The sequence below is a fragment of the Rousettus aegyptiacus genome, unplaced genomic scaffold (assembly GCF_014176215.1).
Source record: "Rousettus aegyptiacus isolate mRouAeg1 unplaced genomic scaffold, mRouAeg1.p scaffold_m13_p_2, whole genome shotgun sequence".
NCBI lineage: Eukaryota > Metazoa > Chordata > Mammalia > Chiroptera > Pteropodidae > Rousettus > Rousettus aegyptiacus.
Genome location: NW_023416295.1, coordinates 11,474,074 through 11,499,274, shown reverse-complemented (window position 1 = coordinate 11,499,274; position 25,201 = coordinate 11,474,074). Strand labels below are relative to the sequence as shown.

The 25,201-nt window shown below is 44.4% G+C and overlaps 1 protein-coding gene across 4 annotated transcripts in view; it reads left to right on the top strand.

Moving 5' to 3' along the window:
* The window catches only part of SGPP2 (sphingosine-1-phosphate phosphatase 2), a 95,610-nt gene that overhangs the window by 50,472 nt on the left and 19,937 nt on the right, over positions 1–25,201 (top strand). For all 4 annotated transcript variants that reach the window (XM_016156800.2, XM_016156801.2, XM_016156802.2 and 1 more), the window contains 2 exons: positions 15,818–15,997; positions 18,529–18,618. In XM_016156800.2, coding sequence (XP_016012286.2) covers positions 15,818–15,997; positions 18,529–18,618 — 270 coding nt within the window. The remainder of the gene's footprint in view (positions 1–15,817; positions 15,998–18,528; positions 18,619–25,201) is intronic.

Sequence of the window (25,201 nt, the reverse complement as noted above, 5' to 3'; positions counted from 1 at the left end):
CCTGCGAAAAGGGCAAGTTGGGAGGAGCTGTGATAAAGGAACAGTCATTGGAGGGAACAGGGAGTTCGAGGTGAAATGGCTCTTCGTTGGCTGGGTTGTGACGGCCTCTCATTAGCTGGGCCATTGCTGAGGAGGAAAACCCTTTCTCCCCCATGCTGGGGTGGTGAAGTGGAAAACACCTTCCTGTTGGAGAGGCGAGGCAGGTGTCTTCCTGTCTGGGGCAATCCAGGATGAGCGGCAGGGAGTGAGAGCCAGTCCACCCCCCAGGCCCGCCCTACTCTGATCTTGGTTGAGGTCTCCTTTATTCTCACAAAGAGGAGCAATTGTATAACTAGTCACTCTAAGATATGTTAGGTAAATTTGAGCAGGATTTAAAGACATTTAAACATTTGGTAAAGATGACCTTTTCTTTCTTTTTTTTCATTTTGAAGGAAAGTGTGCATCATTTCTCTCTGCTGAAAGTTCCAATGTCAGCTTCTCAGAAAGCAGCATTTCTTCAGCTTTCCTCATTCATTCCTCCCTATAAAGAAAAAGCCCCGTCTGCCCCATATTCGAGCACTTACAGATCTCACAGAAGGGTCTCCCTATTGCAATAATCCCTTCCCCCTCTTGCAATAATCTTTTCAAAATAAGCCCATCCTTACTTCTTAAGTCCAGATTTGTTTTTTTTATTTGACAAAGAAGCACGGAGAATTCAGTGCGGAGTACCTCTGCACAGCCCTCTTTCCAATATCATTTTATGGCAAAATTTACTTTTTGTTTACTCTTTTGTACCGCAGAATACCTTTCAGGAAGACATCTGAATTCTTCTAACCAAAGCAACATACGAATAACAAAGAAAACAGTATCCACTTGGGAAGGACAGCTACTCAGACACAAAGTGGCTTCCTAACTTCATTTTTATAGCTCCCGAAGCACAGCCATTGGATTCAACTATGTTCAAATGTAACTACAAAATTACCTTCCACCACCAACTTAAACATTACTTCTTGTTTTCTCTCACTTGATATATTTTAGAGCTAGCTTTCCCAGAATTAATGAGATCCATTGAGAATTTGCTGTGTAGTACTTCCTTCTCAACTGTGTCTGGCTAGTCTATTACCTTGTTTTATTATTCAAACAAATAAATAATTCACAAAGAACACGAGTGTTAAGAAGTGCAATAGCATTTTAAAATAATATATCAAAATCCATTTTGATTCTATCTGGACACCTAGGTTGTTAACTCCATTGAATACATGTTCTACTTTATGTACTGATTAATTCTGGAACATTAATTTAATCAATTGTATTATCAGGTCTGTAGTAATGAATCATACAATATTTTTTGCACCCTTGTAGCATACCTTAAAAGTTATAAACTAGATGTAACATTATGTCGAAGAAGCTACGTAGTATTTTATATTAGATTCTTAATTATCTCCTAAAGTACCAGCTACAAGCTGTAAATCCTAGATTACTTACATATAAGTGACTTGTTTACTCTTATTTTTTGCATGAGCTTGGTAAATTCAAAAAGCAGGACTTTTCAAACAAAACCCTTAAATGATCTTTCTTAACGCAGGGAGACATGAAGCAGAAAAATTACAAAATAAACACAACCAAAAAAACAACAGAAACAGTCCCCGTCCATTAGGTCTTTACTTCTCAGATCGATATGTTTTCTAAAGCAGTGAACAGAGTCTAGTTCTCCAGTGAGCCACAGTTTGTGCATTTATTCATTTAGCACAGATTTTTATTCTATCCTGGGCCCTGGTGATTTTTTATATTTCCAGCATCTCTGGAAGCATCACCCGAGGTCGAGCCTGCATCAACTTTACTTCGCACTATCATATTAACCTTCTAATTCGCCTCTTTCTAGCTATTCTTCTGCTTTTCAAGTTCAGCCTCCCCACAACCTGCAGAGTGACCTATCTCAAATGCAAATATAACCATAAATCACTCTTTAAAACATATTAAGGTCCAAAGCACCTTAAAATGACCTTTCATAATCAGTCTTCTGCCGAAATCTCTACCTCTAGCCCTTCTTCCTACCCATTCTCTTCTGTAGAATCACAGAACTCCTGCTGACCCCTCGCCCCAGCTCCCATCCAGTCCCTGCTTCTTAGACACATCCATTCTCTACCGCATGCTTCCTTCCTAGCCTTGCCCCTGCTTGGCTTGCTGTCGCCGGTTCCTGCCTGCTATTAGTCTCAGGAAAAGCCATCCCAAACCTTGTATTATCTACAATCCCTTCTAGGTAGATCTTTATTATTCCTTGAACCTGGCACATAGTAGCAACTTAATAAGTATTGAGTAAAATAAAGGCTTTTCCTACAAAGATGATTTAAGAGTTGTCTCCCTATAGGGGACAGACATGTAAAGAAGTAATTGCAGTTCAAGGTGCTAAAGATACATGAGAAAAATCGGCAAAGTACTAAAGTGGCAGCCCAGAGATCTTTTAAAATGGAATTATTTCCCACCTGAAATGTTCCCCACCTAAGATGTTTCCCAGTGGCCCCGATGGAAAGTCAGGACACAAATTTGGTTGTGATTCCATCAAAGTGTGAAAGCAGTGATTCTCTAAGTTTCTGAACTGCTAAGGAATCTTCGAACCAAAAACCAGGTTTTATTCACCTTTTAAAAAGAGCATCACAATTCTTTTTTACCTTGTAATTGGTGAGCAACTTTAAAATTCATTTAGTTATTTATTCAGCAAAGATCTGACAAGGGCCTATTATGAAATACTCGGCTAAGTGCTGGGGAGTAAGCAGTAAACCAGACAGACGGCATTCTGCTCTCCCGGGATTTACTTGTAGGCGAAACAGATGTAAATCAATACAGCAATGAAAGATCGCATGATTATTGTTTAGGCCACGATCGGGCTTAGAGCGGAGACCTGCTTTAAGGCAGGTGGTAGAGAAAAAGTACCGTGTGCTGGTTTCATTTAACTTAAGGCTCGAAGGATGAGGCGGCGCCAGCCAGGTGAAGGGTTTTGGGGGGAGAGTTCTAGGCCGATAGATGGAAAGAGCAGACGCTGTACCCGACTCTGGACCTCGAACAGGCCTGGGCATCCTCTCAGCTCGGGGATGGGGCGGATCGAATAAAAACGTGTCGTCTAAGCGCAGGCGGGGCAAAGTCCTACGAAGGAAGATGAACGCAGGGACGAAGGGAGAGATGGCAGGCGGCCGTGTTAGGCGAGGCGGTCGGGAAGGGTTTTCCAAGGGGCCTGGCTTTACGTAGAGTTTTACTTATAACTTGTGTTTCAATTGTCGTGTAGATTTTAAAAGTGCGAGGCCACCTTTGAGTTGGTCTTCTCCATCTTTGAAATGAAACATTCGCTACGATCCAAATCCGGTAAGACATTTCAGTCGTTTTGTTGAAACGTGTTCACTGTTCCCTGTCCTATGGGCCTCAGCCTTCCAGTGAATGTGGACCCTGCAGAGACCAGAGCTCAGAAAGATGAGGGCGGATGTCACCTGGAAGGCAGGCGCTGGCCGGCTCAAGCCCAGCCTGTCTCATAACCAAGGGTCACGGGGAGGTTAGAGCCCCCTTTCAGTCCTGTTGGGAACGTGCTGCGGTGGGAGCAACAGCCACCCTTAATTGAGTTAATCACTCACTGGCCAACTGGACAACCAGTGGCGCCTTGCTCCCTGCCCTTTCGCTTCGCCGGGGCCGTCCGGCCTCCCTCCTTTGCTCCCTGCAACGAGCAGGCGCCAGGCGGGGGACCCAGTGGGACTCCTGCCCTTCCCACTCTAACACTGGCCCTTTAGGAAGAGACTCATCTGACTCCGGGGGAGGAGAACCGATCCTTCTCTGCCTGGGAGGAACTTGGTAAAGACACCCGTCCTGCCAGAGACAAGGAGGAAGCAGCAAACACGGGGGATGAGGGACAAAAGACTGTTTTTCCGTGGAAAGTCATCATTGTGGCCAAAATGAGAAGGAAACTAGAGAGTATTTCTCTGTCTACAGCCCTTTGTCAGATGCAACGTAATCTTAGTTTGTAGAGTATTTTCATCCGAAGGCATGGTGAGTGACATTGTTTCTGACTGAGCTCTAAAAGTTGGTATCATTATGTTTTTAGGCCCTTCTGTAAACCTGAGGTCTCCTGGCACAGAGCCTTGAAGAATCAGTTCACTGGTGCCCGGGACTAGACCCTAGAATGTGACGTTCATACCTTGGGCCAGACTAGGACTACGTCTGAACCCTTTGGCTGGCAGAAAAGTGTTATGAGGGGGTGGAATTAAACCCCAGGGTCCAGGGAACTGTTCGCTCAGCCCTTCTGCCTGAGAGGCGTCCTTCGTGAGGTACGGGAGCCTCCTTCTGTCCGCAGGGCTCAGGTACTGTCTCACGTGCAGCTGAGACTGTCACAAGGTTCAGACATTTCCCAGGACAGAAGTTACAGCTCAGACCAGGGCCAGTTGCTTTCGCAAGTGAGGCGTGAGGTTCTGGTTCCCCGTGGTGGCGATGATGGAGGCGGGCAGGGCAGCGGTGCAGCCATGATGGTGCGGACCCCGACTCTCCCCCGAACGTGTCTGTTTTCAGTTTAGAAGGAGGAGAAATGATAACCAGAAAAGTTGGGGAAGCGAGGGGGCGCACAGTGAGGAGTAAATAGAGGTACTGATAGACACACAGCTGATTGGGGGTGCCGTGGAGGGAGCGCCCTGGGACGTCTAAACTTAGCAAGCAGACTTGGCAGCCACCGCTGTCTGTGGCCATCATGCTGTCTGTCAGTTGTTTGAAATGGGCATGAGGTTGGCTCTGCCCAGTGTCGATAGCTTGGCCCGTGGCATCAGACCAAAAGTGGAAATAGCTGATGTGTAAAGAAATAGGAGGGTCCGACTGTCCGTTCCCCTCATCAGCTGAGCGGATACATGTCCAGGGCACTTTCACCGAGAGCTGACATCATCTGCGCCGTCGTAAGTGAATTTGCTTCCCCACATCCTGTGATTATGGCTCTCATGATTTGGTTAGCCTGCATATCGAGTTTTGATTCTCATGCATTTCCTTAGCTCTCCATTTCCTTCCCAGACTCTTAACTGGTAATTCACTTTGCTCGTGGCCTGCTGCCCGACAAAGCACCTCGTCAGGAGATGGTGCTTCCCGCCCCCACAGATGCTGTGCTAGCATGAGACAGTGTGGCCAGCAGTGTCACCCTTTAGAGACAAAGTCCACGTGGACCTGAGAGTTTGGGGCCGATCCTCTGCTATTCTTATCACCAGTTGGTGTTCAATTATTTGCCAACTAAGAACTAGGAAAATGTGGGCATGCATGAAGAGAACCCGATCCAGACAGACGGAAGGCCCCTCACCTTTGAACTTTCTCAACTAAGTGTTCGTTTTTTTCTTTTAACGTTGCTTTGATGATCGGAAATGGTTTTAATCCCTGGGGGTGCTGCAGCAGGAATTGTGGCAGCCGGCACCACAAATCCCAATTTCATCCCGTACAGTGCAGCTAATTTGGTCACGTGAAAGGCGAGCCACGGAGACTCGGCTGACTGTAACTCCGAGCTGGGGTAGATGAGGTGGCCTGGCTCGATTCCTTGGAATCCTTAATCCTTTCAGAGAGAAACCTTTTTATTATATTTCTTCTGAGTGACCACCTTGCAAATCTTTTCTGCCTTCCGTAAGAATGTAGACTGACAGAATCATGGAGGCAACCTCCAGCTCCCAGTTTCTTTATTTTTATTTTATTTTATTTTATTTTATTTTATTTTATTTTATTTTATTTATTACTTTATTTTTTTCCCAATTTCTTAAACATTAAAAGCCGTCTCTTTACATCAAATGATCCAGCACTGATCGAATATATAACTTGTGATGGCCTGAAAAATGTAGGTGTTCAATGTTAACCACCTATAGCCTAAAATCAGACTTGTGGTCTGCGGGTCAGCATGATGGCCGCCACCCCGGCCTCAGCACCCTGAGACCTCCTCATACACAGACGCCGTCATAGAAGGACGGGGGGCGCAGGTGCGGCCACCCTTTCTCTTGTCTCAGGATAATTCAAGACTAGATGCTCCCTCGAGCTCAATATGTTTCAAGGAATACTGAGTCTGAATACCATTTTAATGACAATCTATGCTCTTTATGACTAATTTCCTCCCCCAGAAAATTGAGACACATAAAAAAAGAACCCAGTGGTTTAGTCTGCAGAGCTGTGTTTTGTTTTTAAGGGTTTGGCTTTTGGCGATGGAGGTAAACGCATTTGTTTTTGTGAGCCACACTTTTAAGATAAATGCTTTCTCAGTCTCGACGACGAAGCACAGGTTCACCCAGGTACCACTGGAATGTCCCGAGCTTCAAGAGAGGCCTGCGCAAAAATTCCTCATGCCACCCTCACGAGTCTTCCCATTTGCTCGGTGCCTTCGTAGAACACGAGTGACAGAATTGTGGGGACATTTGTGAAGTGTGGAAGAAATAGGGAAATCGGCCCCGGGGAACTGGGGGATGGACCGATTTCCCCATTTCATCCGTGTGTCACGTGATGCTCCCTTTCTGAGCGTCACGACGCCGGCCCAGGGTCAGGACGATCATCCCTCGCCTCCACCTTTCCAGCGAGCACCGGCCTTGTCTAAGGCGGCGCAGACGGTGGTGGGCTCTGAGCCGTCAGAATCACGTCGCCCCATTTAACGCTCCTGGGAGCCCGCGCCTCGCAAACAGGGATGGGACTCGCATGGATGGTAAGCTTTCCATTCTCGGCCTTATGGGGCGTTGAACTTGCTAGGGGTAGAATCCTTTCTTAACATGCGGTCCGTGTTATTAAGGTCCAGGAAAGAACCACCGATGGCCACAACGTCCGCTTTGGAAGCAGCGTGGTGACTAGGGACCCGACACAGGCATGTCCACTTAATCCGCCTCGTGCCATTGTGACAGGGATGTGGCTCTCGCCACGTGACAAGGTGAGGCTTCTGTTGAGAGAGGAGGAGCTGAGAGAGCTGCATGGATTTTAAACATTACAATGGAAGTAATACATTCTCATCTAAGTCCAGGGCACAAGACTGGATAGAAAGGGTTATGAGTTGGCCAAATCCGTTTGTTTCTGGAGCTTCAGATAGCAAGTAACATGAGTTTTGATAGCAAGAAATTTATCCAAATGTTTATCTAAATCTATTCAGCTCCAGGTTTCAGGAAAAAAAAAATCGGGGGTAATGAGGGATACATGTATGTTCACTGCTTGATTACATGCATGCATGCCTGGATGCTTTCATTCACTTATTCATTCGTTTATTCAGGACCTAGAATTGTTTCAGGGGCTGGGAGATGAAACACCCAAAGCCTAAACTAGAGGCAGTCATATCAAGATGAGTGAACACAGATAACTGCATAATTGAAAAAGTCCACTGTGATTCCCAGAGTTCCTAATATGTGAGATGAGCTTTCACTTTTTTTTACTTTAAATATGTACATCTTGATTTTAATGTATATCATAAAATATAACTAACAATCAGACCAAGATTTCACAATTGTTTTACTGAAAGGGAGTGAGCCAATTTGAAGACCAATATTAAAGAAATAATAACATGAGTTGTCCATGGATGTGGAAGAATCCAGAAGGTTGTTTATGAATGACCATGGTTTGAAAAATGCTGCTTGCTGGGCAGAGTGACCTGGGAATGCATAGGAGACCTCCAAAGCCAGCTTGGTAGGAGGCCACAGAAATTGTCCCACTGGAGGTCCAGACATGTTCCAATTAAAACTAAGCTGACTCGATCTTGAAAATATTAAAAAGCTAGTCACTTAGATTGTTCTTGCCCCATGAAGACAGTATGCTTACTAATTGGTGAAGCTGACTGGCATAGAATTCAGCATGTGACTAACATCTATTGCATTGTTGCTTTCAGGGATCTATAAAAATAGAGGTTCGATCTTTCGATATTATTTTGCAGTTTGTTTTTTCTGTGGTCAGGAAGACCGACAGTTAAAATACTTAGAAATGTGAGGGCACAGTCTAATATAAAAGAGTTACCTTAGCAACAGTTACATCGTTATCTAAAGCAAATTTATGTTTGTATTTACATGAAAAACCGAAACGACATACAAAGTACCCATACTGAACCTCATTTCTAACCCCCAGTGGATCTGCCATCCAGTTTCCCATATATTTACATGTATTTATTTGTAAATACATTTTTGAAATAGAAATAGGATCAAAAAATACTCTTGCAGCCTCTTGCTTTTGGCACTTAACAGCATCTCATAGTGCTTTTTTAACAGTTGCATAATCTGTTTAACCAGTGTCTTATCAGGAACATTTAGAGTTGCTTCCAGGGTCTTGTGGTTGGTTGGATGTTTGAAGGCAGATGGGCTTATGCATGGTGTAGCTTTTGCATGTGCTTTACATTTCCTAGGACTAATGACACCCCTTTCCTCAATGGGCAGCACTTTTTACGTGATGTCTATCCAATGGTGAGTAAAGGACACTAGTCCCAGCCTTTAGCTGGATCTTTCATTACTGGGATGGAATAGATAAGAATTTGGCGATTTTCTCATCAGCTGTGACATTTTAATCTCTTCCAGTGGTCCCCAAACTTTTTGGCACCAAGGACCAATGAGAATCTAATGCCCGATGATCTGAAGTGGAGCTGAGGTGGTGATGCTAGCGCTGCGGAGGGATCGAAAATACCGATGAAGCTTATAGCTAGTGCACCCACTACTCACCTCCTGCTGTGCGGCCAGGCTCCTAACAAGCTATGGAGCAGTACTCACCTGGCAGGGGGTTGGGGACTGCTGTCTTAGCCCAAGGGCAGTCAAGTAGTCTGACTTGAATGCTACATGGGTGTAATGGATTAGAATCATAGACTTTGGGTTCTTTAAGGGTAGAGATGTTTTCATGTATTATTTGTCAGATGCTATGTGGTAGGACATGGAGAAAACACCATAGGATTTGGAGTCAGAAAATGAAATTCAAGTCTAGCTCTTTCTCTTTTATACTGATGACATTATCTTTGGTGAGACACCCACTGTAAGCTTCAGTTTCCTCATCTGTAAAATGGGAATGATATGAACATTAAGATAAATATTATCTATAAAAATACGCTCTTAAAAATCACTGCACAAATAAAGGGTTATTATTTAAGCCCACTCCTTATTAATTAAAAAGAGGTTCAACTGGTTCGAAGTAACTTTCCTGAAATTTCATACACCTATGACTTAATGACTGATCTTTGTATCTTTCATGTTTTCTTCAAAAATTTCAGAAGCAGATCTGAGCCTGAAAACATAGCGTATTGGAAAGAGCAAGAAAATGTTGTAACTTAATTATTTCAGTTTTTCACCTGCCGTTTGTTGCGTTTGTTACTGCACCTCTGTTTTCACAGAGCTTGGAAGATGTGAAGACCAGTTTTCTGACAGTCTTCCGTGATTTATGGTGTTTGCTGTATAAGTTCTTCACTTTGGTGTTCAGGCATGGAATGAAATTTTATTCGTTTGAAGTTACAATCACTTCTTCTGGTGATTCACGCCCCCCGCCCACACACACGCACACTGCATCCCTACAAACACATGCAACCCCACGTGACAGACACACACTGTGAAAAGGGCCCTGAATTTAAAAAAAAAAAAAAAAAAAGAATAAAAATAAGGCCACAAGTATGAGCAGACATTCACCAATCAAAAACAACTTTTCACACTGGATGATAAGCAGCAGTCTCTAGAATGTTCCCAAATAACCATAACAAAGAACTGCTTTTAATCCACTCCCTAAGGGCACATAGACAACTACAGAGCAGTGTGTGTGCCAGGGAGAGAAAAAAAAAAAAAAACCGTCAACACTGAGCGAACAAAACAAATCAGTTTCTTGTTTGTGAAGTTGTTGATTTTAAAAACCTCCACAGCTAAAGATTGCTCTTAAAATGAATCCCATCCTCATGGTTTTGAGTAGGTGGATTTTCAGCAGCTTTCTTTGTGGCATGTGTGGTCACCTCCTCGGTGCCCTGTAGAACTGGGGTTCGAGACCAAAACTGGGGCGGACTTCTGAAGACGAGGATAGTAATAGTCTCCAGAGTTACTTCTGTAATCAGTATCCCAAGCCATTGTTAGTGACACTTGGAACAAAGGACTTTAGGACCCACGTTGATGTCTAGTTTCTCTTTCTGAAATTGAGGTACAATTTACATATCATAATATTCCCCCTTTTAAAGAATGTAATTCTATGGTTTTTGGTATATTCAGAAAATTGCACAACCATCACCACTGTCTAACTCCAGAACATTTTTGTCTTTTCAAAAAGAAACCCATATCCATTGGCGCTTACTTCCCATTCCCCTCTCCTCCAGCCTCAGACGATCACTAATCTACTTTCCATCTCTATGGATTTGTCGGTTCTGGAAATTCCCTATAAATGGAATCATACAATATCTGTCCTTCTCATGTCTGGCTTCTTCACTTAGCACACTGTTCTCTGGGCTCACCTGCATTGTGGCATACATCACTACTTCATTGCTTTTTATGGTCAAATAATATTGTGTTGCAAGGATAGTCCATGTTTGATTTATCCTTTATCCCTTGGTGGATGTTTGGGTCATTTAAACATTTTGGATGCTTTGAAAGATGATGGCAAGAACATTCACATACAAGTTTCTATGAGGACATATGTTTTTGGTTCTCTTAGATATGTATTGTACCTAGAAGTGGAACGGTTGGGTGTCTGGTCTCCCTTTATCAAAAGCATCATATTAGTAACCTGAGAAGAGGAGGAATGAGCTTAATTTGGACAGATTAAGAGCCAGGATGGGTATGGAGCAGTGGAGAAGCTGTGGTCTTGGGGATAGAGCCCAATCGTTCTCTGCTCTCCGACAATTAAAGAATGATATAACTAATTCCTGATGCTTTGAAAACAAATCCAGGGATAGACTGTAATTCCCAGTAATTCACAATGTTTCTTCCCCACAAGACCTGAGAGATGTCATGTACTCCCGTTAGTTCATCTCTTGTGCCATGATTTCTCAAGGTGGAGGGAGCTATGGGTGTAGCGAGAAAGAAGAAAGATGTTGGAGTTTATCAGAATTCGTGTGTGGATGAAGGAAGGTGGGTAAGTGTCGTTGGAGAAGAGCCTCTGGATGCTGCCAACATCCCGCAGAGGATTTAGCGTTTATTACAGCAGTGGAGCCCTCACACTCTGACCCGGAGATGCTTTTGGGGGAAGCAGACAAATGGGGGACAGCTAGCAATCTCAGTGTATGAAAAACGAATGGGTGGCTTGGTTTTTAAAAATCCTGTAGCTGCTTTACTGGCAGTAATGTTATTTCAATGATCCTCTGTGTTCTAAACTATTTAGGTTTTATTTATGCTGACGTGAAGAGTAATGTCCTGTTAATCGGACATGTTAGACACAGCACACTTGTCATTGTGGACTGTAATAACTAGAAAGGGCCACCATACTAAGAGAAAAACGTGCTCTTTCCTCTGCTGCCTGGATGGGCCCTACCATCAAGGACAGACCCCAAGCTTGAAGGTCTTCATGCTGTGAGGACGTGTTTCATGTTGACGAGATTGATTTAGTAGAAACGCCTTTCGTGAGATTGGAAGTGTCAGTAGGCTATGCAGAGAAATCGATTTTCTTTCCACCTATATATTCCCTTTATTCCGTAGTCAGGACAGAAGCAAGAAATTTGGCTACTTTCTCATCATAAAATGCAACAGGGCCCCAGCACCACCAGCCCCATGCAAGGACCCGCTGCTTTGCTAAGGTGTTTATGATATTTAATCGCTTCCCGCCTTGCCTCCTCATGGATGTTTCCTTTAAGTGTAGGCTTTTGGGGCCTGAACCCAAAGGAATGTGATAGATGATGGAACTTAATTTGGTCCCCTTAGGTAGGAGGGCCCTTCAACAATGCGAGGCGAAGCCTTCCATTTAGGGCAAGCCCCATCAAGTTAATCATTATACTCTAACTGCAAACTAAATGGAGAAATAGTTCTCTTCTGCCATGGTACTCTTTTTAACAGACTGTGTTTTTTAGAGCAGTTTACGTTCACAGCAGAATTCTGTGAAAAGTACAGAGAATTTCCACACACTCACACCCCTGCCCCCATACACGCCGCCTCTTGCATGATCAGCATCTCCCACCGGAGAGAGACATTGTTACAGCTGATGATCCTACGGTGACATGTCATAATCACCCGAGGTTCATAGTTCACAATAAGAGTTTACTGTCGTACATTCTGTGGCTTTGGACAGCGTACAAGGCATGTCTCCGCCATTATCGTCCACATGGAAGTTTCACTGCCCTAAGAATCCACTATGCTCCACACATTCAGACCTCCCTTCCCCTAACCCCTGGCAATCACTGATCTTTTTACTGTTTCCATGGTTTTGCCTTTCCCAGAATGTCACAGAGATGAAATCATACAGTAAGTAGCCTTTTCAGATTGGCTTCTTTCATTCAGTAATATACATTTAAGTTTCGTCCATGTCTTTTTAAGGCTTGAAATCTCTCTTTTTTAGTACTAAGAAGATGGCCATCTGTGACCCAGAGAGCAGACCCTTATCAAACACTTAATCTGGAAAAAACTTGGTCTTGAACTTCTCATCCTCTAGAACTGTGAGAAATAAATGTCTGTAATTTATCAGGCACCCGGTCTATGCCACCCACGTGGGCTAAGGCAACCACCTTTTGAGATATGATTGACATAACTGCACATACTTAACAGCTTTACTGAGGTGTAAGTCACATACTATCCAATTCATTTAAAGTGTACAATTGAATAATTTTTAGCGTATTCACAGATTTATGCATATTTAAAATGTACAGCTTGGCACATCGTGACGTGTGCAGACCCCTGAAGTCATCACTGTAGTTAAGATATACATCCATCACTCCTCATGCCCCTTTGTAATTTCTCCCGCCACCCACACCACCACCCTTGGCAACCATTGATCTCCTTTCTGTCCTATAAAATCATTGGCATTTTAAAAAATTTTATGTAAATGGAATCACGTAGTAGGTACTGTTATTTTTGTTTTTGGTCTACCTTCTTCATTCAGCATAATTATTTTAATAATTTAGAGCATAAATTATTCATGCTCTAGTATGGTATCAATCGTTTATTTTTGTTGTTGTTATTACTGATAAATATTTAATGTATGATTATACCACAATTTGTTTATTCACCTGTTGATGGAAATTGGGTTGTTTCCAGTTTGGAGCTCTTACAGAGAAGCCACCGTAAACATTCACGTACAAATCTTGGTGTTGCTTATGCTTTCATTCTTCATAAATACCCAGGAGAGTCATGGCTGGCCATGTGGAAAGTATATGTTTCACATTTTAAGAAACTGTCAAACTCTTTTCCAAAGTGGTTTTACCATTTTGTAGGTACTCCAGTGATGCACGAGAGTTCCGGGTGCTCCTCACCCTCTCCAGCACCCTGCATGGTCAGTCCCTATAATCCGAGCCATTCTAGCAGGTGACAAGTGGTGTGCCTCGAGCTTTAGTGTCCCAGACTCCTAAGGGTACCTGCTACATACTGTCCAGTATCACTTCTTAAAGCCTTTGCTCAGGCTGTTCTTGCCACCTAGATGCCTGTCTACCCATCCCTCTTCTTAGTTAAGCAGTCTTCCTTTAATGCAGAGCTCCAGGGCTCCTGGCCCTCCATGTTGAACCAAAGTCTACCTCTACCTCTATACATACCCATAGAATTCTGTGGGTAATTTTTTTCAAATATATTTTCATTGTAATGAGATCCTCTGTGTGACTGTTTTCCCCACTCGAGGATGGGGACCTAACACAAGGCTTGACACACCACAGGTTCACTGTCATGAACGTGACGGCAGAGACAGGACCCACCATCCTATGGGTGATGCTCTTTCTGTACGACTTGAAAAATACAGCTCTTTTAAAGAGAGCTGTCGTTACAGTAATCGTTTTTCTTTTTCTTTTTTTTTTTTTGAAATTTATTGATCAAAAACAACGTGTATCTGTGGTGATATTTTAAAATAATTGTCCTAATTCTTAAAAATGTCCTTCAAGCATAGAAGGTGAAATATAAATGAAATCGAAGTTATTCGTGAACATCAAGGAAATTAAATTTTGCCTGAATGAGGGTCTCCCAGCCTGGCTTCACTTTATAATCTCAAGGTTCCCTGTCTCCAAGGATTTTAAAATATTTTTGAGCAAACTAGAGTTAGTCATTATGTCTGTAATATTTTGCTTATGTTGGTGAGTGGGGAAGGGGCAGAGTTAAAAATATACCTCACATGGCCTCTGAAAAAATCTTAGTAGTCAGTAGTATCTGCAGGTTTTTCAATTGCCCAGATAATAGTGGGTCTGATGTGGTTTTCCCAGGTTCACAGGAGGGAGGCAGAAACATAAAAGAGTGAGCTGGTTTCCAGGACAGTGGTTCCTCGTAATAAGGGGGATGGTAAAGAGGTTAAGTTTCAAAGTCCGATTAGAAATTGCAGCGATGGAATTTGGAGTGATTGTCACGGAGGCTTTAAAGCCTGTGGATTTGGCCTGCTGTGCACAAAGTGGCAGCAGAGCACAAAAACCATATGCAGTGCCTTCTGGGGGCCACTGAGCGTGCCGGAATAATGTCCAGAGTTTACCGGCACCTAACAGGTTCAATGAAAGCACGGGATTGCGGGAAACCCTAAGGCCGGCTAATCAAAACTGTTCTGAAATAGTCCTCTCCTTGTGGGTTTTGTTCCAAAGCGAGGTAACCCCATCCATCACGAGCTAAATAAAGCCCTAGTGAGATCAATACGGTCATGGCACGATGAGAATGTTCACGATTAAAGCCCGTGGCAAAGTGACCCGTGCAGGAAGACGGTGTAAAGCAGAGCTTCTCAGAGTCTCACGAGCGCACCGCGAGGCACCTGGGAGCCTCGTGAAGCTGGGGGCTCTGACGCAGCAGGTCCAGGCCGGGGCCTGGGATTCTGCCTGAGAAAACAGCGCCTCAGGGGTGTGTACGCTGCCGGTCCTCAGACCACAGACACAGACACGGAGGCTTCGGTAAACAGGTCGCTCTCCCCTCTTTCATACCAGGTTATGAAATCGTTCTGCAAAGCTCTCTGACAAAATAAGTCATCGTTAACTGTCCTGTTTATCTCTGCAGGGTATGACAGTCCAATTCCGATTTCTGTCTTCTGCCTTAAGAAAAAAATGAAGACGAGTAAAAAATTCCCTTATTAATAGCACCTTGAAAGTGTCATCTGAAAAAATTCCAGATTGAATTGTCTTTATTTTAGGGTTCAAAATACCACACCATTTATTTTACTGATGCTGCTGATTACTGAGTTAAGTTAAATTAAATCCAGTCTGTTACCCATGTATATAGCAGGAGTAACAGGCAGCATTCAAAACATTTTTAGCTAGAAGTTCCTTAAGAACAGTCGCTTTTCTGGCTCAGACTTGAAAACAAGGGCTGTCTGATGTGAGCGTTGGATGATCTATAGTTCGGGAAGCCAGATCGAGAAGCCAGACGCTCCGGATTCAAGTCTAGCAAGTCCTGCCACTCTCTGATAGTATACAGTGGTCGGCTCATCTGTAAAATGGGCCCGCACTCTATGGGTGTGATTGGATGAAGTGAGCTGATGTAAAACTCTTAGACCAGTGCTTGGCACACATATGAGCTCTACAAATGTTAGCTAGATATGTGATTAAAATAAGTAAAGTGAATTGCTGTCATGTCTTAGGCACTCTTTGGAGTCCGGAAGTCCTGTGTCTCCTTTCATCAATTAAATGTCACTCTACAAGGCTTTCCCAACAGGTATCTAGGTCAGAAAAAGAGGTGATTTCAGCCAACGAACAGAGAAACCCGAAACGAATTCACGAAATCTAGGAGTTCATGAATTTTACCGATTCGGTTCGACTTATCTTATTATTCCTTTGGTTTTGCAGCTGGTCATGTATATTGGTCAGGTGTCCAAGGATATCTTGAAGTGGCCCCGCCCCTCCTCCCCACCCGTCCTGAAACTGGAGACGAGAGTGATCGCTGAGTATGGACTGCCGTCTACCCACGCCATGGCAGCCACCGCCATCTCCTTCACCCTCCTCATCTCCACCGTGGACAGGTACCAGGTGAGGCAGCCCAACTCCTCCCCCCGTGAAAGAACCTCCACTCGGTGAGGCGGCAGAGAGAGGTCTTGCTTCTGAGTTTTCTCTTAAGGCCCCTTTGAGGGACTTTGAGGTTTACAAAGTAAAGACCAAGGGGAACAGAAACTCTTCGAGCCTTCGATGACCATTTCTTTGTAAGTCAAGTGACTACATAATGTAGCATCCTGATGAGGCTGTGCCTGAGGATGGGAGTGGACAGGACTCTATAACGACGCCAGCGTAACATGGACTGTCCAGGGGCCAGGGTGTATCGTCTCTCCCCTCAGAGAGCGTTTTCACCCTGAGCGGCCTGACAGGACAGCTCTTGAATCGGTTCTCATCCCATTTGCGACAGACACGAGGGGTTTATGGTCCGAGTAAATGACCCTCCAGGGCTCAGATGACGTCACCAAATCCTCTTGCTAGACTCCCCAAGACCTGAAGCAGAAGAGTCTGTGCCCCAAATCTACCCCGGGCTGGGGCTCAGCCATTATAAAGAACGGCTCCATGTTTTCTAGAAAACTGTCTGCATGGTAGAGGATTAATAAATGTTGAAAATAGAATTTCACTTAGTATCTGCTTAGATGCCGGTAACAGTCAGGCCTTTTAAAAGTTATTACTGCAATGAAGTACTGTTTTGCCTGTCTTAGAACTCTTGCTCTAAGTTTGGGTTTCGTTTCATAAGTTTTACCTTTGACCCATTGGAAAATTTAGATTTCATTAAACAGAGCAGTCTTGTCCATAAAGGACAGTGTCGTTTTGCCCAGGCTCTTTAGTCTAGAACCCCAGGGACATTCCGAGTTCCAGGTCGTACAGAAACAGGGGAGTCAGCCTGATGTGGCTGGAATAGGACAAGCTTAGTGTTGGGTCCTGGTCACTAGGATTAGACCTCGGGTCCCTAAATGGGAAAGGGACGGGTAGAAGCAACATCTCCAAGTAGGTGGAACCTTGTGTTGTAACGTAATTAAATGTCATGCCGGATCCAAAACCCTCTGAACGTCCCAGTACTGTTGGAATTAATTTGATGTATGCAGACTTCTGGGCTATGTCGTGCCCGGTGCCATTTGTGTCAGAAGGATGTGGCGGGCCCAGCCGCAGCCCCCAGGGGGCTGCTCTCAGCATCCAGAGAGGCTGTTACCGTGCCGAGTGACTCTGGAAAAAACCAGCTCGTAGAGGCTGACTGACTATGGAGAAGCAACCCCCCCCTACCACCACCACTTATCCACTCATTGTAAAGCCACTCAGGTCTTCCTAAAAAAGTCTTTTCAGCTCACGTGATGCGACAGTTTTCATGAGGCCTGAATTGTTACAGTCGTCTTTCCTATTTAATTCTTAATGGTAAATATATTTAGCTCTTTGGGTTACTGCTCATCAATGGCTCTAAATATGGATTTGTTTATACAAATAAGCGTTGAGCCTAGTGCCCAAATTCTAATTTCAGAATGCATTACCACATTAATTTTCAACGCTCCTTTGATTAACATTGGACACCCAGTTAACGACAAATCTTAAGACATATACCCGTGTTATTGTACCCACATGTTACGTTGGAAAGAATATTCTGGACTTGGTTTCAGAAGGTGTGGTTTCTGGTTCTGACTCCGTCAGTCAGTGGCTGTGTGACCTCAGGCAAGTTACTCTGCCTCTCTGAGCCCTGGCTACTGTTGTGAAGATCAAATGTGATTGATGAGAAGGCAGCCTTGTGCTCAAGTTCAATACTAATGTAACTTATCACCATGGTTAAGGGCTAATGATAGAATCTGCTTCAGTGGGTTGTATAAAGGTTAAATTAAATAGTGACCATAAACATCTTTGCGTAATATAGACAGTTCCTGTCATCTTTATTCTCATCACCATAGAAGACCACAGACATTAGCCCTTGAAGCACATGGGTATTATATCTCTAGGTCCAATTTACGAGCAGAAAATCTGTATGTTTTTATATGACTTGGCATCAGCCAAATTCCTTTGGCTGCTTTTCCGCCAGCAAATGTTGAGACAGCACAGTCTGGACTTCAGCCTTGACATTGATGCATAAATAAGCCTGTTCTTAGCTTTGGCCCATTGTCCATGGACTTCCCTAGGAAGCCAGTTATGGCCAAGCGTCATCGCCGCAATTCGTGATGAAACAGGTGGTTGAACTTCCAGATAATAGCGCCATCTACCTTGCCTCTTGCTCAATGCTATGTCCAGCATAATCTAAGAACAGGTAGAAATAAATAATTATTTACTCCACTAAAGCTGTCAGCACAATAGCTGTGGACACGAGTCTTCAAGCCAAGTTCTACTATATCCGATGTCGTGAAACTTCCTCTCGGAATTATATTTCTAGGCCTCTTGCCCTTTCTTTCCTCGGTTTTCCCACCTATCGAATGTTTCCGCTCATCAGATTGCTGGCCTAGGGCATGTGAGGTTGAGACTAGTTACTGGACCAGGAATCCTGTTGCCTTCTACAGCATCAAATTGTGTATCTCCATGCGTGATCTAATGTCCTTGTTTTTTCTCCCCCTTTGCAGTACCCCTTTGCTTTGGGGCTGATGGTGGCTGTGGTGTTCTCCACGTTGGTGAGTCTCAGCAGGCTGTACACTGGGATGCACACAGTCCTGGTAAGACTTCGTAGTTGGATCCTGGGATGATTGAATGGTGGCCAGTGTCAGTGTGTTCTTCACATGAAATTTTTATAAAGCTATTTGCATATGTAATTGTATTTCCCGTCAGGCCAGTGAGTGAAGTAATTATTATTTTATAGCACATGCATAACAGGAATAATCATTAAGATGCTATCAAGGAGACTGACTGAACTGGGCTAGACCTTCATGACTTTGAAGATTGGCTAGAACAGCGACAGAGACTTGGGTCATTTATTTTCATGTTGGTTTACTGATGACGAAGTGAGCAGTGCAGGGGAAAAAAACACCCAGGGTCAAGGGCGCGAGTGACTGGACACGGTTCCTGATCCAGGTCCTCGCACACAGAGACGAGCCTGTCCTGTGGGGTAGGAGTCTTGCCCCGTCACAAGAGACCAGAATCATGGCCTTGCTTCCTTCCATACTGTGCTGGAAGCAGATATTTGTGGGATGAGCCTTTAAGCTTCTCATTCAGATGCAAGGGAGGAGGTCAGCAGATGTTTTGGGAGCAGCTGACCTAGAAGAAACCAGAACGAGGAGCCCGAGCAGCCACTCCTCCCAGCCGGTCTCGTTTCACTATCACCGCCCAGGGCTGCTTCCACATGCATAATTTTCTTTCATAAAGATCTTAGATCCTGAAGCAGGAAAGGCCCCAGTCAGGGCCAGAAGCGTGACCCGAGGTGTGATGATACCTGATTACTAATAGCAGAAGGGAACAATTGGCTATAATAGCAGGACGGAGTTAAATTGTGGATTGCTAGTCATCTTTATTCAGCAGCAAATCCATAAGCTCCTTCTGGGTACCAAGCTTAGAGCTAGATCTGGGAGATACTGAGGTAAATAAAACCTACCTCACCCTCCTAAGTCTGTTGATGGAGACAGAAGTATAAGTCTGCTTACTGGATATGACAAGTACTATAATTAGCATGGAACAGCTGGATGGGGCCAGCTGAGGTGGAGTGCTTCTGTCCTGGACCCCTCCCAATCTCCTGGGACGGCCATGCACTCACTGATGCTTCCCAACCTTGGCTGCTAGTTCAAATCCCATATGCTTTTAAAGAAATATCTGGGGATATTTAGACACCCACGTTCATAGTCACAGCATTGTTCCCAATAGCCAAAAGGCGGAGGCAGCCCAGGTGTCCGTTGACATACGAACGGGTAAACATGTGGTCCGCACGTACAATGGAATGTTATTCGGCCTTAAAACGGAAGGCAGTTCTGACCCGCGCTGCAGCATGGGCGAACCTCGAAGCCGTTATGCTCAGTGAACTAAACCCATCGCAAAAGGAGAAATATTATACGATTCCGCTTACGTGAGGGCCCTAGAGTAGCCAAATTCATAGAGACAGAAAAGCGATTATTCGGTGGTTGCCCAGGGCCTAGGTAGGGGAGGAAGGAACGGAGAGTCGTCGTTTCATGGGGACCGAGTTTCAGTTTGGGGAGATGAAAAGGCTCTGGAGAAGGGGGGCGGCGGCAGCTCGCGCAGAGCTGGTCTCGCCCATGAAGAAATCGCTTCTCAGCGGAGGCGAACGGCTGGCTGGCCTGGTGTCAGGACGTCTGGACGGCCTCCAGCTGGCGCCTGGTCAGGCCCCGGTGAGGCCCGCGGAGGCGCGGAGCCCGTAGCGCTGTCACCATCCTGCCAAACCAGCTCTGGCGCTACTAAGACGCCCGAATAAGAAACTCGGGCGTCCTCCTCGCGCCTCCCTTCCAGTGCCCCAGCAGCAGGCAGCCGACGGGCCGAATTCATGCTGACGTTTAAAGATGTCTTACAGCTGTTCTCACCCGCAGCCAGGATATTAGTCCGCAGTCTGATGATGCTGCGCCATGCATGGAGAAGTTTGTCTAGCTGCTGCAGGATGCGAATGGCGACACAGGTCACCCCAGCTGGGGACCCGCGGGGAATCAGCCTCTGAGGGAGGTTGACATTGTTCTTGGCAAAGCACAGAAACCAAACACGGGCCCCTGGCGACAGTCTCAAGCTGCCGACCATGCCGCCTCTGGGGCCACCCTTCCTCTAGGCTCACTGTCCCAGGTGAAAAGTTCTTTACTGCTCAAGCCGATTTTTATTGACGTCTTACATGTCCCATAGTGAAAACCGTCCTAACCGATGATTTACAGAAACAATATTTCGGTGTATAATTTCATGTTCTCTTGGTTTAAAGAAGAAACCAGTTGTAGCCGGCTGATAGAGAATTGCAGCCGAAAGAAAGGGCGGAATATCTTGGAAGGACCGGGTAGTGCACAGAGTCCAACACAGATGGTCAAACAAGCCTCAGGAAGGGCCAGAACCAGGCCGAGATGAAACTTGGATTGGATTGGGCACTGTCCCTGAACGAGTGAGCCTTGGCAGGGGGACGGGGTCAGAGAGCAGCAAAGGGACCTCGGAAGCCATCCCTGTGGGCTGCGCAGGCAGAGCCCAGAGAACAGGGCTAGGAAGAAACCCACTCAGTTCACTCCTGCCGAGGACGCCCAGACCCAAGTGGTTTCCCTCTGCATGAGTCACAACTCTTTGAATGCAAATAACAGGAACCAACTCAAACTGGTTTATGCTTAAAAGGACATTCAATGGTTTTTATAAGCAAAGTGTAGCAAGGACAGAGGTGCAGGTGGCCCCTGAGAGAGTGGGACCCCATGTCTCCCTCTTCATTGGAAGTCACCCCGACGCTTTTCCAAGCTTCTCTTTGCATGGTGGATCCATGCTTTGGGGCTACTTTCTCTCTGAGATTAGACTCAGGGAAATCTGGTCTTAAATACCTTCTGTTTCACTCCTGAAAGGGTTCCAGTGGAGAGAATTGTGAGCCCATTGCTGCAGCGTACGGTGTCCAAGGGTTGCCGAGGGCCGTGATTGGGCCAGTGGGCCGGGAGCCAGTCCATGCGAGCAGGGCTATGATTGGCAGCCAGCATTAGGGTCAGCGTTAGCATCGGTATGTGGGAGGGGCAGGGTAGTTCTCCAAAATAAAATGGGTCCCTCGTCAGAAGAAGAGGACAGACAAGCCCCAGTGATATCCTTACTACGATGACATCATTGCATTTTCCTACTCTTTTGAAGACTCAAAAACTGAATATTGTGTTTGTGGGGAAGGAAGGACAAAAGCAAATCAAAATCATACTATACTTGTGATGCCCCAAATTAATCAACCTGTGCAGTTCTTTGCCTGATAATAATCATCTCTAATATATTATCAGTAAAATTAACCATAATTATTGATTAGTGAATGTTCCATTATTTTGAACTTGCATTAGCTGAAATGCTGCTCTGTTATTTGGTCCCTAAACTGATCTGTGAAATTATATAGATATTAGGTCTTATTTGCTTACTCGTTTATTTTTTTTTTCCCTAAGTATTGCTTTACTTTTGGTTTGAGTTGGAGAATGTCAAAAAGGCTTCTTAAATATTAAATTATCGGCAGGCCATATAAAACTGTGTTCTGGCTTTGGACGAGAGCATTTTGAGTGTATGGTTTTTTGTTTTTTTTTTTTCCCTCAAGTTCTTTGAAACTACTTTAAAAAAAACTTACTTCAAACTGCCTTACTTAATATGTAGAAGAAGGCTAATCATAGTATAAATTATACCCTACCAAGCCTTACTTTCTGTTATACCTTGTTGGGTGAGTTCGTCACCGAGATAAAAGGGAATTTGCTTGTGTGTCTGAGTATCAGTCATCATGGTTTTATGTACATGTTTTCTCTTTACCTTGGAGAGAAATATTTTTACCCTTTTATAAAACTAGAGAATCATTTCTGGTTTCAAAAGTAATAAGTACCTACAATGAAACATTCATCTTATTTTCAAGTTTCTTTTTAAAGCAAAACAAGCCATTGTTAACCACTGCAGGAGAAAAGTTTAGACAGACATTTTTTAGGACAATGTAAAGGGAAATGTTTAAGGCATTGTATGCTTCTGTATTAGTTGAATAGTTGAAGCAAAATTAGGGTTGAGCACAATTTCCAGCAAGAACTGCTCATCATATGTATTCTTAACAACAAATATAAGCAAATTACTTGTTCATCTTTCTGAACCGTATCCAAAAAGCCACAGTTGGGGCCTGGTTTTCCATCTGCTCTGTAAGTGTGGGGTGAATAGGCTACTGGGGGTCCTCCAACTCTAGAAGGGGAAGCTGGACTGAGCCTTGAGTGCAGCCCGCAGAAGATAGTCAAAGATTGAAGTTGGTCAAAGCACTGGGATCATGCAACGGTCAGAGGTCCCTGCAGGGCAGTGAGCCAAAACTTAAAGGGCTGACGTAGGCAGGGACCAGTACTGGGCCAGTTTGCCTCAGACCAGAAGCCACTTAAATCCTTGCTGCTATAATAGTTGGCCTCTGTCATTCTGTGGCCTCAGAAGCTTTTCCAGTGTGGTGTTTTATAGACCTGGGGGAGTATGGCAATTAACTGACAGCCTTATGAGAAGGTAGGGCATGAACTCTCTGAGGCTAACAGCTTGGCAGCCAAGACAAACGGACTAGGCCTGCAGCTACAGAGGGGGTCCATGGGGGCTGAGGCAACAGGCGAGGTAGCTCTGGGGAAGCAGGTAGCTATCATCAGTGAGGAAGACACAGAGGTACCACCTATATTCCAGATTGCCGAAGAGAGAGCTCCGGTAAATGCTTAAAGTCTAGGGTGTATTGAGAATGCATCCACTTTTCCCAAATAAATAAATAAACCTCACTGAAGGACGGAGCACAGATTTCAGATCTGGCAGTACTGTGAGTCGTATCTGTGTTCTAGGTGAGTCCTAGTTACTGGGAAAATAAGAATAAGGGACTGATTAAACCTTCCACGGAAGCCAGTCTCCATTTCTTTCTTTTATTGGGTATTTGCATTTTGGGTTATAGTAGTGTGTTATAGTTTCATGGAAGGGTGAAGTCTTTCTGGAAGCTTATAATCATATGCCTCTCTTACTGGAAAAAACTCTATCTTCACAGTTTGTGACGTCAACTTTTGTAAAATGAACCAGATCTTCCCACTTATTCATGTGGTTTTTTAAAAAAGATTCTTTAGCCCCTTGGGAAAATAGAAACACAAATTTCTGCTGTAATGCTCGCTGTTGCTATATTCTGAGAAATAGTGGCATGCACTTGCACATTATTTTTAAATGCAAAGCTCTAAGTTATTGCTAGTTTGTCCTAGTGGAGCAAAAGGAGAGATGATTCCTCATCTAACCACTGAGCCCGGAGCATAAAGCCCGATTTCTAAATTCAGTCTAGTTCAATAAACTATTTACCTTCTCAGAAGGCTCATGTTCCCCTTAGAAAAGAAGAATCCTACATATTTAATATCGATAGCTCAAAGCCACGAGGACAGAAGCAAACCTACATCCTTTCCACCTTCCACGTTCTGAAGAGTGCTTCTGACTGGTGGAACCTGATTTCCAGGGGCACCAAGGAAGTGTAGTATTTAAGTTTTTCATATCTCAAGTGCAGCAGGAGGTGAGAATGGACACAAGCTGCCAGTTGACCATTTCCATCATGCTTTGGGATCCTTTTTCTCATTGTCATCTGGTTTCTTCTAAGCATACAATGGAAAACCCTGCTTAAGATAATTTTCTACAGGTGGACATCCTAGGGAAAGCTACGTACATTTTACCAACAGAATACAAGACAAGAATGCAAAATCCTGACATTTGTTCAATGTTGAATATAAATATTTCTATCTTCGTCGATAAAAGGACCCTTGAGAGATTCAAAGTCCTTTAAGTCATCTTGTATTTAATGTATAAATATTACTTTTTTAGCAGTGAGAGGAAGCCGTGCTAGAGGTATATGGTTGGTGATAGTCACGTCTGTCCGTTCCATTAAGTAGTGAGTTCCTCGAGGCTAAAGAATCTTTTTTTCTTCATTTTGTAGTCCCCTCAATTCCCAACACAGAGCCTGACATAAGGCACAGTAACTGCTGTGCAGACTGTAATGGATATCACCTGTTATCTGTTCATAAATCAATTTTTCCTCTTCTTTCTTCGTACTTGGTTGAGCGAGATTTGACAAGATTCTTCCATTAGTCTGAATATTGCATTCTTCATAGGAGACCAGGCCAGGTCATGCATCTAATATTTTTTTAAACATTGTTTTGTTTCACCTGAAAAAAAATTTACTTGTGAAAAATGTAGTAGAGTCGTGCGACAGGAAATACGGTGCGAGCATGAATGTTGCGTTTTGACCTTCTAGAACTCGTGGAGTTGAATGTGGCAGATGTCACATGGAGCAGTGGTCAGCAGCATGAAGCTTAGGGACTCCCTGAAGGACCAGTTCTTAGGAGAAGGGTAAGAACATCTGAAGACAGGCTGCTTCAATGCTTTGTACGTTTTCTATAATAAATGGGATGATGATGTAGCTAGGAGTGGAGAGGAAAGTTGTGTCACTCCTAATGGATTTGAGAATTTCATAGAGAGCCTGGTGCCCAGTTCTTGGATTTAGGTGTGTAAGTACCATGTGAGTGAGTGAGTGAGTGTGTGTGTGTGTGTGTGTGTGCGCGCGCGCGCGCGCTCCGTGCCATTGAATGGGCTCCATCTCCCGGCGACTGTATGAATGAGTGATGTCCACAGTGCCCTCACCAGCCCTGCCTA